Source organism: Vidua chalybeata, chromosome 1 (genome assembly GCF_026979565.1).
Source record: "Vidua chalybeata isolate OUT-0048 chromosome 1, bVidCha1 merged haplotype, whole genome shotgun sequence".
NCBI classification, from domain to species: domain Eukaryota; kingdom Metazoa; phylum Chordata; class Aves; order Passeriformes; family Viduidae; genus Vidua; species Vidua chalybeata.
This window is the reverse complement of record NC_071530.1, coordinates 5,281,669-5,296,866: the sequence shown is the minus strand read 5'-3', so window position 1 is coordinate 5,296,866 and position 15,198 is coordinate 5,281,669. Positions and strand designations below refer to the sequence as shown.

Below are 15,198 nucleotides of genomic sequence, written 5' to 3'. Positions count from 1 at the left end.
TCACTAATCCCAGAATATATTTACTATTAAAGTGCACCAATCACAAATCATGTTTTCATAGTTAATTTTGATTTTTGACCGGAACTTAAAATACCTCTTCATTCCATAATGCAGAACATACCTTAGAGCTCCCCCCAAAAGTTGTCAGTAATGTTCAAAGCTCTGTCTACAGAGCAATCAAACCCCAGCACCTCCTGAATAGAGCTTTTACTATCCCTTAAGAGCTCAGCAGGCAAAAATTAAAAAAGAAAAAAAAGCTTTGGGAAGTTTTAACCTTGTGATCACTGTAGTATGGATCAAAATCCTCCAGGGGTTCCCCAACCAGCTCTGCAGGAATGTCCCCATACAGAGATGGCAACGTTTTGCAAATTTTCAGGTCAAGCTGAGGAGTAAGTTTATCTTCTTCAACTCCTTGTTCCTTATTCTTCTCTTCAACTTTGACTTGTTCCTTTTTTTTTTTGGCAATCCTTTCCTCAATTGCTGCCAAGGACTCGGGGGTGAATCGTCGAAATCTGTTAGCTTCTGATGGCCAAAACAAGGGATCCATTTTTCCTTCTGAGGGTTTGTTTCCAGTACTAGAGGTAACTTAAGAAAGAAAGCTCTTGAGAGTTACAGAATACCAGAAATAACACACAGCTTTAATATCTATTAGATAAATGATTTTTTACTTCTCTGAAACTCTGCATCAAAATAGAATAAAATAGAATAAAATAGAGTAGAATATGAATAGACTATTTCAATTGAAAAGAATCTACAATGACCATCCTACCCAACTGCCATTGTAACACTGACAAGTGCTTAACTCTCAAACACTGACAAGGCTGGGGCATCAAGCATCCACCTAGGAAACCTGTTCCAGTGTTTGACCACCCTTTGGCAAAGAAACGCTTCTTCATGTCCCATGTAAAAACCCTGCAGTGTGGCTTTGGACCATTCCCACATGTCCTATCACTGCATCCCAGGGAGAAGAGCTCAGCACCTCATTCTCCACTTTCCCTCCTCTGGAAGCCATACATGAGGTCACTGACAGCGATGAGGTCACCCCTCAGCCTCCTTTTCCCCAAAGCAGACAAGCCCAAGCCCTCAGCAGCTCCTCGCAGGGCATTCCTTCCAGCCCTTTCACCAGCTTTGGTGCTCTCCTCCAGACACACTCAAGGACCTTCTCATCCTTCCTAAATTGCAGGGCCCAAACTGTGCACAGTACTCCAGATGAGGCCACACCAACAATGGACACAGCAGGACAATCACCTCTTCTGGCCAGCTGGTCCTGCTGTGTTTGAGGCACCCAGGATTTAAGGCAAAAGCAACCAGAAGTACGTTGATTTAGAAGAATGAGCCATGAAAAACAGAGCAAATGAAGATCAACTACTTCATCTGGATCTACCCTGTGTGATTCAAGTTACAGAAGAGATATTTTTTTCCTTTGTCTTTCCAGCTTGGAAGTGTCAAAATCACACCTCTATCAAAACTCTGACAATCATCTAATTGTTTCTCACTGTAGATTAAAGTATCAGCAGCCTTGCACCTCAGCTACTGCTCCTCTGTTCTTCCTGAAAACAGAATTTAGCTTCACATGTCCCACCTCTAAGGCTCATTAGATCCATCCCCTCCACAGAGCAAGGCCAACACCAAGTTCAGCTCAAGGCTTTGTCCAGCTGCATTTTCAATTACTCTGCTTGAGGCTGAAATCCCTGACAAAGGGGAAGGGTGGCAATGAGAAGCACTGAGGTGACAAGGCAAATCACTGTAAGTATTCAGTTACTAATGCCCGAATTTACCACACTACTGTAGATGCAGCAATTTACATGACACCAGTTCTCATCCACAGAAGATGAAGAACATTTTGACCCATTACAGGCTGATTTATCCTTTGTGACTCATGTCAAAACCGATTACTTCCATTTAATAAACACTTTTGGTCACTGCCAAGTCTTTAAAACACTCTGCAGTTTTGATTGCTGAGCTCCAGCTGTGCTGCTACTTCTTTTAAGCTCACATGAGGACCATGTCAGAGAATCAATACTTTCTTGCAATTACAGCCCTCATCTTTAGATGCAGATATATTTATTTCAAAAGGATATGCAAGCAAGAATGATTCTGCAGTGATTTTGTTGGGGTTTATGGGACTTGGGAGGGTTTTTTTTTCTCCTCTGGGACTTTCCAAGCATGTTCAGATCTGATCAGGAACCGCAACTCAGAGATCAGAATTTACCATGGTAACAAAATGGAAGTATATAACCAAAGAACTGTTACTTTGGCCAAACCACACAGACCCATTTCCAATCAAAAGACCACACAGACCCATTTCCAATGGAAAGCTCAAAAGATAAATTGAAAATCAAGATATTCTTTTTTTTATTTTAATTTTTAATAATTCTAATAAAATCAATTTTATCTTCAAAGCAGTTTCAAGGACCACACAGAAACTCAGCTTTTAGAGAACTACGTCAACTGAAATAAATGAAGCAAAGAAAATGGTTTTAGCAAATGCAAACATCATTTTTTGTATTAAGGATTTCAGAGCTTATAGATTGTTACTTGGTTAGGAAAAAGGAAGCTAAGAAGATGTGACTGAAAAATCCTTCAAATACAAAGGACTAAAATTATATTAAAAAGACAGAATGACTGTCGCCCTATTCTTTTAAAAGAACTTTAAAACTTTTAAAAGAACAGGGCAACAAGTGACTACTTGGAATTCCTGAAGCTCAGCTAAACTCAGCCACCTCACCATATACTGCTGAATTAGTTGAATTTTTAAGGCAAGACACTGAGGTAAAGTGTTACCCTGAGAAATAATTTCAATTTTTGCGTGGGACACAAAAGCTTCCCCAGTAACTGATTCTGGGAGGGAAGATACAGAACAAGTTTTCTTAGTAGTAGGCTAAGCACAAGATTTATTCTAGAAACTTGAGAGAAGAAACTTGGGTGTGTGACTACAAATTAGTGCAAAGAAATTGTAGGTCAATATGTACAATGTCAATATGCTGCTGAAGGCAGATGCAAGACTACAGTTCAGATCTGTTAATTTCCAGTATAGCAAATGAAAGAAATTTGCATTTAAATTAAATTAAGGGTTGGAAATCCTACAACAGATTTTGATATCTCTGGTCCTGTAGCAGAGACCAGTCCATCAGTAACAGGTACAAATGCACTGGTACCTTCAGTTACTAAAGTACCACTTTCTACAGGAACAGGGATGCATTAACACATTTTTATTTTTAATTAAAGTGGAAATGACTTGGTTTTCTCATCATGAGAGGAATTGCATTCAGTGTACAAAGCTAAACATTGAGGTTAATCTAGCTGGTTTAAGGGTGCTGCGAAAATGACACAGAAAAATTTTATGTCAAAACCCAAGGAATTCCAGATACACTGATGAAATTTACTGAACAAATGATCTGCAAGCAACTAGAAAGAGATCAACAAAGAGTCATTAAGTGAAACAGATATTGGGCAATACTAAAGTACAATTTGCTACTAAAATTTCTTAAGATGAAGAGTTTTTCTAGAATAGCAAAGCAATGCCAAAAAATGAGTCTATTAATACCATGTTTCAGAGATATGAATTACAAAATGCTTTCTGGGGTACTGACTAATCATTAGAGATGATAACTAACAAATTTAGACTTTTAGACTGAAAAGCAAAATACAAATTCAAGCCTTATGTACAACTCCTTGATTTGGCTCCATTTGTATGAATTTCAGAATTCTTTTCAGCTCCCTAAAAGCACAGAGCTCCTTTTAAATGCAGCGAAGTGATAGCCATCAAGCTATTGATGATAAGAAATCAACAATCCACAAAAGTAGAATTGAAACTGATAAAACTGCTCAGGAAAATACTATAAAAGTCAGTAAGGAGCATTTATGAGATGTTTCTCAAAATAGGAAAACTAGTAAGAAGGTAAATATAAAAATGTCCTTATTTGTGTTTCAATCTAGTTTTAGAATGATTATAACCAATTCTGAGTGCCAAATTACTCATATCAACTCCTTTGTCAAGGGCCATCAACTGAATATTTCCTGTGAGCACCTGGATCTGGAAAAAAAAAATAAAGAGTAAACCAACTGTAGTTTGGTTTTAGTGTGCATTTAGTATAGTCTTTCACATGGGAATAAAGAATAAAGATGTGTTCACCTCTTCACCTGAAATAAGAAAAAAAAAGAGAAAGCAGCTCACAGCAACACCTTATGAAACAGGACAGGAATCCCCTCTTTTCTGTCCTGTACCTTGCCAAAAGCTTCTGCTATCACCTACTCAGTTTCAATAAGCAGAAAAGAATTTCTGTTTCTGATCACCATTTTCTCATATTTAACTGCCATTGATGGTGAAAAGGTCTAACAGATTTTAGTCCTTAGTAAAATCCAACTTGGACATTTTAGAGGACTACTGCTGTTTCTAAAATGCAAGGCCATTTCTTCCACACAGCACTTTGTCCCGTATTCTCCACTTCTCACTTGTAACTCCATCTCAAGGAAAAGTTTGTGTTTGGATGGGTTGGATAAATATCTACAAGTGCAGCTTTTTGGGATTTTTTCCCCTACCAGTGCTGTTTCTCGGGGGTTTTCTGGGGGGAGTGTTTTTGGTTTGGTTTTTTTTGGTGTTTTTTTTGTTTGTTTGTTTGTTTGTTTGTTTTGTTTTGATTTTTTTTTGTGTTGTTTGATTTGATTTTTCAACACATGTAATAGATAAAGCTATTCACAATATTATATAACATAACATAACATAACATAACATAACATAACATAACATAACATAACATACTCACTCATTACTTCCAAATCCAGAAATCTATGCAATGGGCTAGACTGTGCATTACTTAAACATCCTGAAAAAAAAATTACTCACCAGTATTTTTGTGAGAAAAACATCCCAGAGTTGTGTAGGTAAAGAAATTTTAGTATGTCAAGTTCAGTGTTACTAAGATTAGATAGTTTGCTTAATAATAAAGCAAATTTGATGAATACTCTGCATGAGGTGATAGAACAAAACAGACCAGTCAGTAATTAATATGATAATAATTAATATAATAATAAATAGTAATTAATATGGCAAATACATCAATGTTCAGCAAAATGTTTCACTGACACAGGTAAATTATAGGAAGAGCTATATGTTTACAGCAATGTAGTGGTTTTACACTAATGACAGATTTTCTTACAGAGATGCTCCCTGTACCTAAAATAAAACCACATCTAATACTTGAAAACATATTTTATTTATATACAGACACACACACTTGTATACATATATCCCCAAATATTTTGATCAAATAGACATAGAATTAAACTAAGATAATCAGCAACTGAGTTTTCTCTAGTATACGCATATTTAGCAAAAACAAAATACTTACAATATCCTCTTCAAACTAGAAAAGCCTGCACACAGATTTCTGAAGGTAATGTTGGCTGGCTCTTATGTCCAAGGAGACAGAAAGTCTTGGTTTTCTCACCTTCACCTTTCCATTCCCAACAACAACATTTCTCCTGAGCCAGCTCCCATGCAGAAAGTTTTCTTTGTAGTGGGATGCCTGTGGGAGGGATGGAGGGAGGAGCTTGGTTGCATTTCTGAAAACAGCAAATGAAATTTTGTGCTCTCAATGACAACACTGTAAGAAAGGGAAAAGTGCTTGGGTGATACTTTTGAGGAATAATCACCTAAATATGAATTAATTCTTTTCTTTCTGCTGGAATCATAGCTACATTTATTAAAAGCAAAGATGTATTTTTGTTCAATTGGAAATATATGTGTAAAATGGTAAGAAAACAAAAGGTTTCCTATTTCACGTTTCATTCTAAACTTTTAAACATGCAGACATGCATTAAATATTGGCACAAAATTTGCCTTTCATTAAAAGCTTCTGGTTAGAAATTAGAGTATATATTATTATTTTTCATTCATTATTTTCTGCTTGTTATTATTCCCAGGCTCTGACATATGTTCATTATATCTTACACAGACAAAAGCTGAAACTCAAATATACTATCTGTTATACACAAGACCAGAGCCCAAAATACATTCAATATCATATCATAACCTCCAGTAAAACATACAAACCTTGTTTGAGCAAAATGAAAATCATAGCATTTATCCTCATATCTGAAATTACTTATTCTTTAAAAAGTGATATATAAAGCCTGCTAGCAACAGGTGCTGGACAGTAACATACACCCACATTCATGGTAAGCCCTAATGATAAGTACAGTTATTTCTCTTAATTACATCAACAGAACCCATTACTGTATGAAATTTCTTTTCTTCTTTATTAAGTAGAATATAAATCTTTCCTATCAACTTTCCTGATGATAAGAGAGTTACTCTGGGTTTTGCTGGAAGAATTCTACTGAAGGAACTACGCTGTCCTTAAAAGCCAGGCAGCACTAATGCACACAAAGAACAAACAGTGATTAAACATTTTTCTGGATACGTACAACTGCAGATGGTTTTAAAAGAAATGAAACTCTAAGTGTTCTGTGGTGCAAGCAGCAACAGGACATTTTAAGTCCCAGTGTAAGTTATTTTTCTAGAAAGCAAGATTATGTTCTCAAGACAAGTTCAATTAAGAGAGCAGAATTTTAAAGATCACTCATGCATCACACTATAAAGGCACTATAGCTGCTACATTTACAATGCTGTACCAGCTAATACCACTAAATGCAATAAAGATCCCTACCTGCACGTATTTATTCTGCTGTATCTTCTCCATCCATCTGTCCCTGTGAAAAATGGGGCACAGGGGATCAACACAGACCTCAACACAGCAAAAAGAATTGCACTCCTCCTGGACACTAATGTTTAAAATCCAAAAAGCGAGCGCTCAGAGAACAAGATTTTTTATCTTCAGCATCTTAGGACTTGCAGCTAACCACAAAACACTTAGACAAGTTACTCCTCTTGTGCTACAGTGGAAAATTTCCTTTCTCCCATTAGGAAGACAGTTTCTTAGAGGGGGGAGAGGGCAGAAAACCAGCCCCAGAGTAACAACAGTCTCTTCTTCCCTTTTTCATTCATTATTCCTGCGGAAATAGGAGGAGGAAAATTGAGGAAATAAAAAAGCTGACGTTTAACAACAAAAACATAATGTTCGTTATATAAATTACTAAAATTAAATTCATTACAGAAATTACTGTTAATTTATTCACCATGCTCTTGACGTGGATGTTTCCTCCATTAACTGCAAAGTACAACACTTTTCTTTTTCCTTTTTATTGCCAGAGCACAAGACAAATATTTCTTGTTGGTAGCATTAGCACACCACCATTAGTTTAATGACTAAGAGTGTACAGATGTCAAGAGTTGAAAAACCCAGATTTTTGCATAATTAAATGTATCTTGTAACTGTGCCATAACTCTAAACATTAGATGCTGCTTTAAATTACAGATCAGAAATGAAGTCATGAACGACATCAAGGCATCTGACAACTCATGCACACTGCATGACCCTCTCATCCTCAGGTTCCATCCAGACACCTCCATCCTTTTCCTGTGTGACTCAGACTTTCCCTCAATAACTTGCTGACCATGGAAGCCCTGCCGTGGACACCTGAAATTAAGATCACCAAAAATCTCTTTCTCACAACATTATCCTTCAAGATGCATCTGTATTATTAATATACTGTGTCTCAAACTGGCTAAAATCACAAGCTGGACACAAGATCCCAGATAGTCACAAGAGGGAATGGAACAAGAATTTGAAACAAACAAATCATTGCCATAAGTTGATGTATCTGTAAATCTAATCCTGAAATCTGTGCACTGACCTCTCCAGCAGTCTCTCTGTATGATTCATACAAGCACAGAAAGTTTGAGTAAAGAAGTGTTTTAAGAGACAAAATAAATACATTTACTAAAAATTTACTTAGAAGCTAAGAATGTCCAGCAACTTTGACCATAACAGTTGGAAGGAAAATTACTTGAGCCTGAGAAAGATATTTCATATTTTCAAGAAATGGCTCCTGCAAAACAAAATCTTACAATCCATAACTAGATAATGTCATCCACTGACAAAGAATGCTATTGAATTTGATTTAAAGTATCATTTTGAGTGTTTTAATTTAGGTCAAGATTCTAACAGAGGCTAATCACGACTGTTAATTACAGAGTTTATGGTTATGGTTCACTGTCCATTAGCCAGCACCAACCACAAGTGAGTCTGAGACAAACACAATGATGCCAATGATCTCCATTAGAATCAGCAAATGCAAATCACTCTTCACACAGAACACCCCACAAAACACAGAAAATTCAGCTGTGCATGTAACAGCAAAGAGGTGTGAACACAGACACCAAAATAGTCTGCTGAAAGCAAAATCTCCGACTCTGGAGAGCAGGGAATGGAAATCATGTCAAAGGGAGCACGGGCAGATTTTGAGTTTTGTTAAAGATAGATGCACCACAGGAATAGAGGTTGTCTTTTTTGGATATAATGAAAATAAACACAAATCATAATCATACAGAAAAGCTTTTATTAACAAAAATCAGATGTTATTTTTGTCTCCTTACAATATGCAAAGAAAAACGTTTTCCAAGTAACTTTAGAAGTAAAAATCAGAAAGTTCCACAAATGAGGAGGAACTGTTTAAATGTTGTAAACCTGAACAAGTGATTGCATGACAGAATTTCTCAACAGAAAATCATAAAGCTTTGCAGATGAATGAGAGTTTTAATACTGGATGGCTCTTCAAGTTGAAGTTAAAACTTATCAAATGCAGACCAATAAAATGGCACCAGTATTTAACAGGATGGATCATTTCCTACCAAAACAGCTTGTGAGCACCTGTGGCCTTCTCAAATACTCAAAATAATTAGTGTCTGATCATGTCAGTAGACCTTTGTTTTTGCATCCCCACCTTGCTTTATGTACCCAAGGAATTCACAGCTGATTTTCATAGGGCAATAATTCGTTATAACAGAGATCTTGAGCAGTGTAATACCTTAAGTTTTAGCTTTCATATTTTCTGTACTGCATTGATATGTAACTCTGAACTTCATATAAAGTGTAGCAAGTTCTCCTCACAGTTCAGTCACACAAAACAATCCTTTTCCAGCCTGAGAACCAAGGACACCGATGCAGCTCCAGGCCCAAAAAGTACAAACAACAGTGAATTGAGGAGAGCAATCTGGGAGGATGGGACTGCAAAACCTGAAGCTGTAATTGGGCAATTAACCCCAATATGGAAATGGACCAAAACTTATAAAAGTGAGAAAACTCATGACTTGTAGTCCACCTTGGGTGGAGCCATGGCTGGGCTCTTGTACTGCCCAAGGTGTATCCTTTGAAGGCCTTTTAATAAATCTCTACTTTATTCCTTTAACTCTGTCTAGCCTCTGTTTTAGGTAGCCTCTTTAGGCATCAAGTGTAACAGTTGCTAACTCTGATGCTAACAGCTCATAAATTATATTTCTTACAAATTTATGTTTAAAAGGTCCTTCACTGCTCAGCAATAAACTTTTATACTCCTTGGTAATTCAAGGATTTGCACTGGAGACACTTGCAATGAAAATTATTTGCAGAGATTTCTGTTTACTCCGATTGTAGCTTCAGAGAATTTGCCATCCTCCTTCCTGTCTGTAATTGAAACTGGCACACAGGGAATGCAGTGCCCACAATTTGGGAAGCACTATAACCTCTGGAATATCACATTAAGAGTGATCTCTAAGTAATGCAGACACATTTATTACAATGTAAACTCAAATGCATCCTTTGTGGGCTGAACTAATTCAGCTGCTGGCCAGAAGCTTCAGGATTCCCCTTAATTTTGAGGGTGACTAATTGCAAGACGTAGAGGAGATTCCTGGAATGTCTTATAAAATATCATAACCCTGGAATAAGAACAAAAGTAATAGGGGACATCAGGGAAAAAAAAAAAAGGGGGTGGGAAAATACAGAAATTCATCTGCTTTGTTACACTTGAACACAGAATAACTAAATATTACATATATAGTAAAACCAAAACAATACACAGAGAAAGTAACATACAAAATCTCCAAAGGCAAAAGTCCAGAAAAAAGGAAGGGTTTTTGCAAATTATCTGTGAGATAAACAAAATGTGCAACTCAATCTTTCTTAGAAAAGAATCTAAGACTGTAAAGGACATGCTGTATTTATCAAGACAGTAATTTGCATGATTGCCACTTCCCTTTTTTCATGCTGCACAATGAAATAAGAAATTGACAGACATGAAATTTGGTATTTGGTAAATGGCTAATTGACTTTACAGAACAACAGGAAATAGCTTTTATGGTAAGTACACATTAAAGGCATTGTTACACAAAATAGCTTTCTGCCTAATGACCTAATGTACACTGAAGAAGCCTGAAAATGATCTCAGTGCCTGAAGTTCAAGTTATTCCATCTGTTTCTTCTTAGTGTGCTGAAAAACAGTATTAGCATTTTTGAAACATTTTACATTTCTCCAGAGTCAGATGCTAAGAGCAAAATACTGCTGTTACAGTCTCTGAAAGATTTCCAGCATTTCTGATGCAGTCTCGTTAACACAGTTTATGAAGTCTCCCATTCTATTGCATGGGCCTCCAAATACAACCATGAAATGAGAAATGCCAATAGCCCAGCAAAGGTTGAGATATTTGTTTTCACACCTATTTCTTACTGTACCTCCCTGTATGATTAAAGTCTAAACTTCAACATGTCAAGAATGCAACTCATAAAAAAACTAAAATGGAGATGTTTTTGTTATTGCTGTGCAAGGCTTACACAGAGCCTGCTTTTCCTATTGCCACACTGGCAAAAGAGGCTGGGGGTGCATGGGAGGTTGGGAGGAGACACATCCAGGACAGGTGACCCAAAGTGACCAAAGGGATACTCCAGACCATGTGACATCATGCTCAGGAAAAAGTGGAGGAAAGAAGAAGGAAGGGGGGAACATTCGGAGTGTTGGCACTTGTCTTCCCAGTCACTGTTCCACATGATGGGGCACCTCTCTCTTGGAGATGGCTGAACACCTGCCCAACCATGGGAAGCAGGAAATTAACACTTTGGTTTTCCTTGCTTGTGTTCATGGCTTTTGCTTTCCCTGTTAGACTGTCTTTAACTCAACCCAGAGTTTTCCAGCTTTTACCCTTCTGATTCTCTCCCTGATCCCACTGGTGGGGGAGTGAATGAGTGGCTCTGAGGGGCTTTGGCTGTTGGCTGGGGTGAAACCACAATTCCTTATTCACCAAACACTCCACCCACTGAATCCATCTCTCTCCAGTTCAGATGATGCCTTGTGAAGGCTGACCTAGAACAGAGGCTAGACAGAGATAAAGAATAAAGTAGGGATTTATTAAGAGGCCTCAATGGATCCACCTCAGGCAGCACAAGAGCCCAGCCAGGGCTACACCCAAGATGAACCAAAATAGTCACAAAATGGATGACTGGTCACGAGGTCCCACACTTTTATAAGTTTTGGTCCATTTGCATATTGGAATTAATTGTCCAATTACAGCTCCAGCCCATGAAGTCCCGTCCTTCTTGTTTTTCTCTCTTTGGTTGTTTATGCTCTTAGGCCTGAGATTTGGATCATTTGTCTTCGGTCCCCAGCTAGAGAAAGAATTGTCTGTCTCCCTACTCTGTGAAGAGAGCTCACCATCCCATAATATGAAGCTCAGACTAAAGCAGCGTACAGACTAAAGCAGTACAGAAACTGAAAAATATAAAAGCTAAAACCTGAGGCATAACAGAGAGTTATGTTGTGGAGACCATGCCAAGGGCTTTACAGAAATGACATCCAGAGCCCTTCCCTTGTCCTCTAATGTGGTCACTCCATCACAGAAAGCCACTGGGGTGGTCAGGCAGGACTTGCCTTTGGTGAAGTTGTGCTGGCTGTCCTGAGTCACCTCCCTGTCCTCTGTGTGCCCCATTGCAGCTTCCAGGAGGATGTTCTGTGATCTCCTCAGGCACAGAGGGAAGGCTGACAGGGTGGGAGTTCCAGCAGCCTCCTTTCTACCCTCCTTAAAGATGGGCAAAAATGTTTCCCTTTTCCCAGTTACCTGGGACTTCACCTGACTGCCAGGACTCTTCAAACACTTAGAGAGAGGTTTGGCAGCTACATCAGACAAATCCCTCATCCCAGGCTTTAGGATGTATCTCATCAGGTTCCATAGACTTATGTACATTCACCTGTTGTGAACCTGATTGTTACTCACACTGGGAAGCATTTTTGTTACAGCAGTGGGAAGATTATGATTTAAGGTATCTCCTAAGACAAATTTGAAATGTGTTTATTGTTTATTTTGTTTCAAACATAAAATGAAGGCTTGTTTTTTTCAGTTTAGTTGCATGCTGGCTTCAGGCTAATGGTAATTGCTGAGGTGTTTCAGATGCTGTCATGCACACAGTATAGAAGTTTATTGGATTCTGGGTTGGAAAAGAATGAGGCAAAGTGAAGTTTTCCCTGTAAGTAAATACTGAGCAAAGTGCCTGACTACATTTCACTATACATTAGTCCATTAAGAAGCAGATTACTTCTTCTCATAACACAGTCATTTTCATGCATACACTTAAGTGATTTCTTGTCTTGTCTCAGAGATAGTGAAATTCTGATGTTAGTTTTGTGTTATTATTTGATAAAATGAAGTACTAATTTCATTCATAAACCCCAGCCATCACTTCATTATCCATAATCACCAGCAGATTATTCATTTAAGAGAGAATACTACTGTGTCTTTAGGAGCAGTCAGCATCTTTTGTACATTTGATTTGAAATTGACTTTGTTTGTAGACATAGAAGTTTGCTTTTTACATTTCTACACAATTTAAAAATGGAGTTTCCTCTTTTTATTTTTTTTTATTTTTTTTTTTTTTTTGTGCATTTGTGGCTGCTATTAGTGTATATAATGCAGTGTTTGTTCAACTTGTCAGGCCATTAAATTTAAGGTGAAAAAAATGCACAGCGATGCCTTTGTATCACAGAACCATTGTGGTCAGAAGAGATCTCTGGAGATTGCCTGGTCCAACATAGATCACATTTACTGAGGGCAGCTAAAAATATGAGTATCATAATAGTGATAATTTTCTGGTTTCTGTGTGTATGTTTACCAAACCTGAACTAAAGGCAATATTACATAAAAAATATGGTAGGCAATGATTTCTTTGTTATGCAGGAAACCTTCCAGCCTTTCATCAAGTTTGTGTCATTTCCTAGTAGGAAAGTGGTAAGATGAGCTTGTCTGTAACATTAGCTGTTTGCTTTAGGCTTTTCAAGAGAAAGAATATGATGTTTATATGAGCCTAGGGATTATTTTTCAATTTCCATGAAAATCTGATCTTCTTAGGCTAGATTGTGAATTTCTGAGAACACTGCAGTGAGCAAACTGCTGCTGAGCCAAAAAGGAAGTGGTGGAGAACCAAACAGGTCTCAGGAGTGAAGCCAGGATGTTGAGACAGAGAGAGAAGGAAGAATGGAAATGCCCAGAATGTAAGCATTGAGTGAATAAACATTGTAATGAAGAGCAAGTAATGTAAGTAAGAGTTTAGAGATTATATTTCCTTAATAACAGTGACTTCTAGAACACTGTGGAATTTCCCAGCTCCCTCGGTGTGCTGCTGCATTCTCTCTCATAAAGCTTGAGAGTCACAGAATTAAAATGTTAAAAGATTTTAGAAATACACTGTAAGAATGATTTGCAGCCTGAGAAGTATGATTTTGTCCAGTGGAGAGAAGATGGAAGGAAACATGACAGCATGACAAATAGTCAAGAAGAAATGTGGAACAAACTCATCTTCATGTCCACGAGGAGTGAACCAAGCAGTAACAGGCTGAGGCTGAAATTCAGATGAAACACAAGAAAACCCATTTTTGGAAGTGAGAACAGTGAAGCAGCAGAATATGTTGCAGATGAAGGTATTGGAATCACCATCTGTTGCAACTAGGGACTAAACAGATATCTCCAAGAATTACATCAGTGGAATTGATGCTGTTTTGGGATAAATGAACTAATTTGTTTTAGGACATCACTCCCAAAGCCATTTTTAAAAGATATAATTATACAACTACAAGTAGAAAATATTTTGCATAAAAAAGGCCTCCCTAATCCTCCAGGAAAAGCTGTAATAGGTTCTCTGCTCGGGATAAGAGCGACACAAATTCAAAATATAAATACATGCATTTTAAGATCAGATAATCACAGAAAAAAATACCCAAAGGACATGGTAGATTCTACGTAGCTTGAAACCAAAAGCGTTGTAGGCTATATATAATTTATGGGCATGACTCAGATGCAACTGTTTGAAAATACTGTATTTGGGCTGTGCTTTATGGGATGTGAAACTTGGTGATCTAAAATACGATTTTAATGTTTTGTGTGACTCAAATCTCCTGAGATATCACATTCTACGTCTGCATAAGCAAGGCATTTGAGTAAAACAACCCACAGTTTTAGACTCCATCATGTCCAAAATCTGCTGTAAAAGCCACAAAAATACTTCTCTGGAAGTGGCGTGTCTGTAACTGCAACTCTTGCTGCTGGATTAGAGAGAAATTACTACTGCAGCATTAACTTTGACTTAAATTTGCTTATCTAACCAGTAAATACTGGGTTCTAGTTCAGTTATTAGGAATAAATTCTTCACTGTGAGGATGGGGAGGCCCTGGCACAGGGTGCCCAGAGAAGCAGTGGCTGCCCCTGAATCCCTGGAATTGTCCAAGGTCAGGTTGGACAAGGCTTGGAGCTCCCTGGGATAGTGGAGAAAGCTGGGATGGCAGAGGATGGCTCTGGATGAGCTTCAAGGTCTTTTCCAACCCAAACCATTCTGTGATTCTGTGAAACACTGCAGTGAAGGAAGACTTTGGCCAAGGCAGGTGTCATTTCACAAACCACACGCTCCACCTCCAACTGCAATGAGGACATACAGTTCTTCACTGCTAGAAAAAGTGATCTGTATCAAAACAAGCAAAGTTTAAATCAGAAGTAATAAATATCCTTATCTTCTACTTAGCCTTGCAGCCAGGATTGAAGAATAGGAATACCTGAATACTTCATTTCATCCCTAACCCCTTACATTTTCTCTCTCACAGTATTCTTTTTTCATTGATTAGCACCTTTACTGATGCACCACAAAGAAGTAACCAAGAAATGGTGTGCTGAGAATAGAGTCTCACACACAGTTTCATACAGCTCCTCACCCAGAAGATACAGAAGCAGATACAAAATATTCTGAGTTGGAAGAGGCTCACAAAGATGACTGAGTCCAACTTTTT

At 37.8% G+C, this 15,198-nt stretch overlaps 1 protein-coding gene across 1 annotated transcript in view; it reads right to left on the bottom strand.

Moving 5' to 3' along the window:
* Nucleotides 1–566, bottom strand: part of LOC128785727 (sodium channel protein type 5 subunit alpha-like) — a 32,640-nt gene extending 32,074 nt beyond the window's left edge. Inside the window, exon 1 of the mRNA XM_053938521.1 lies at nucleotides 275–566. Within this exon, the coding sequence (XP_053794496.1) occupies nucleotides 275–547 (273 nt within the window). The 5' untranslated portion in view covers nucleotides 548–566. The remainder of the gene's footprint in view (nucleotides 1–274) is intronic.
* Between the last annotated feature and the right edge of the window lie 14,632 nt (nucleotides 567–15,198).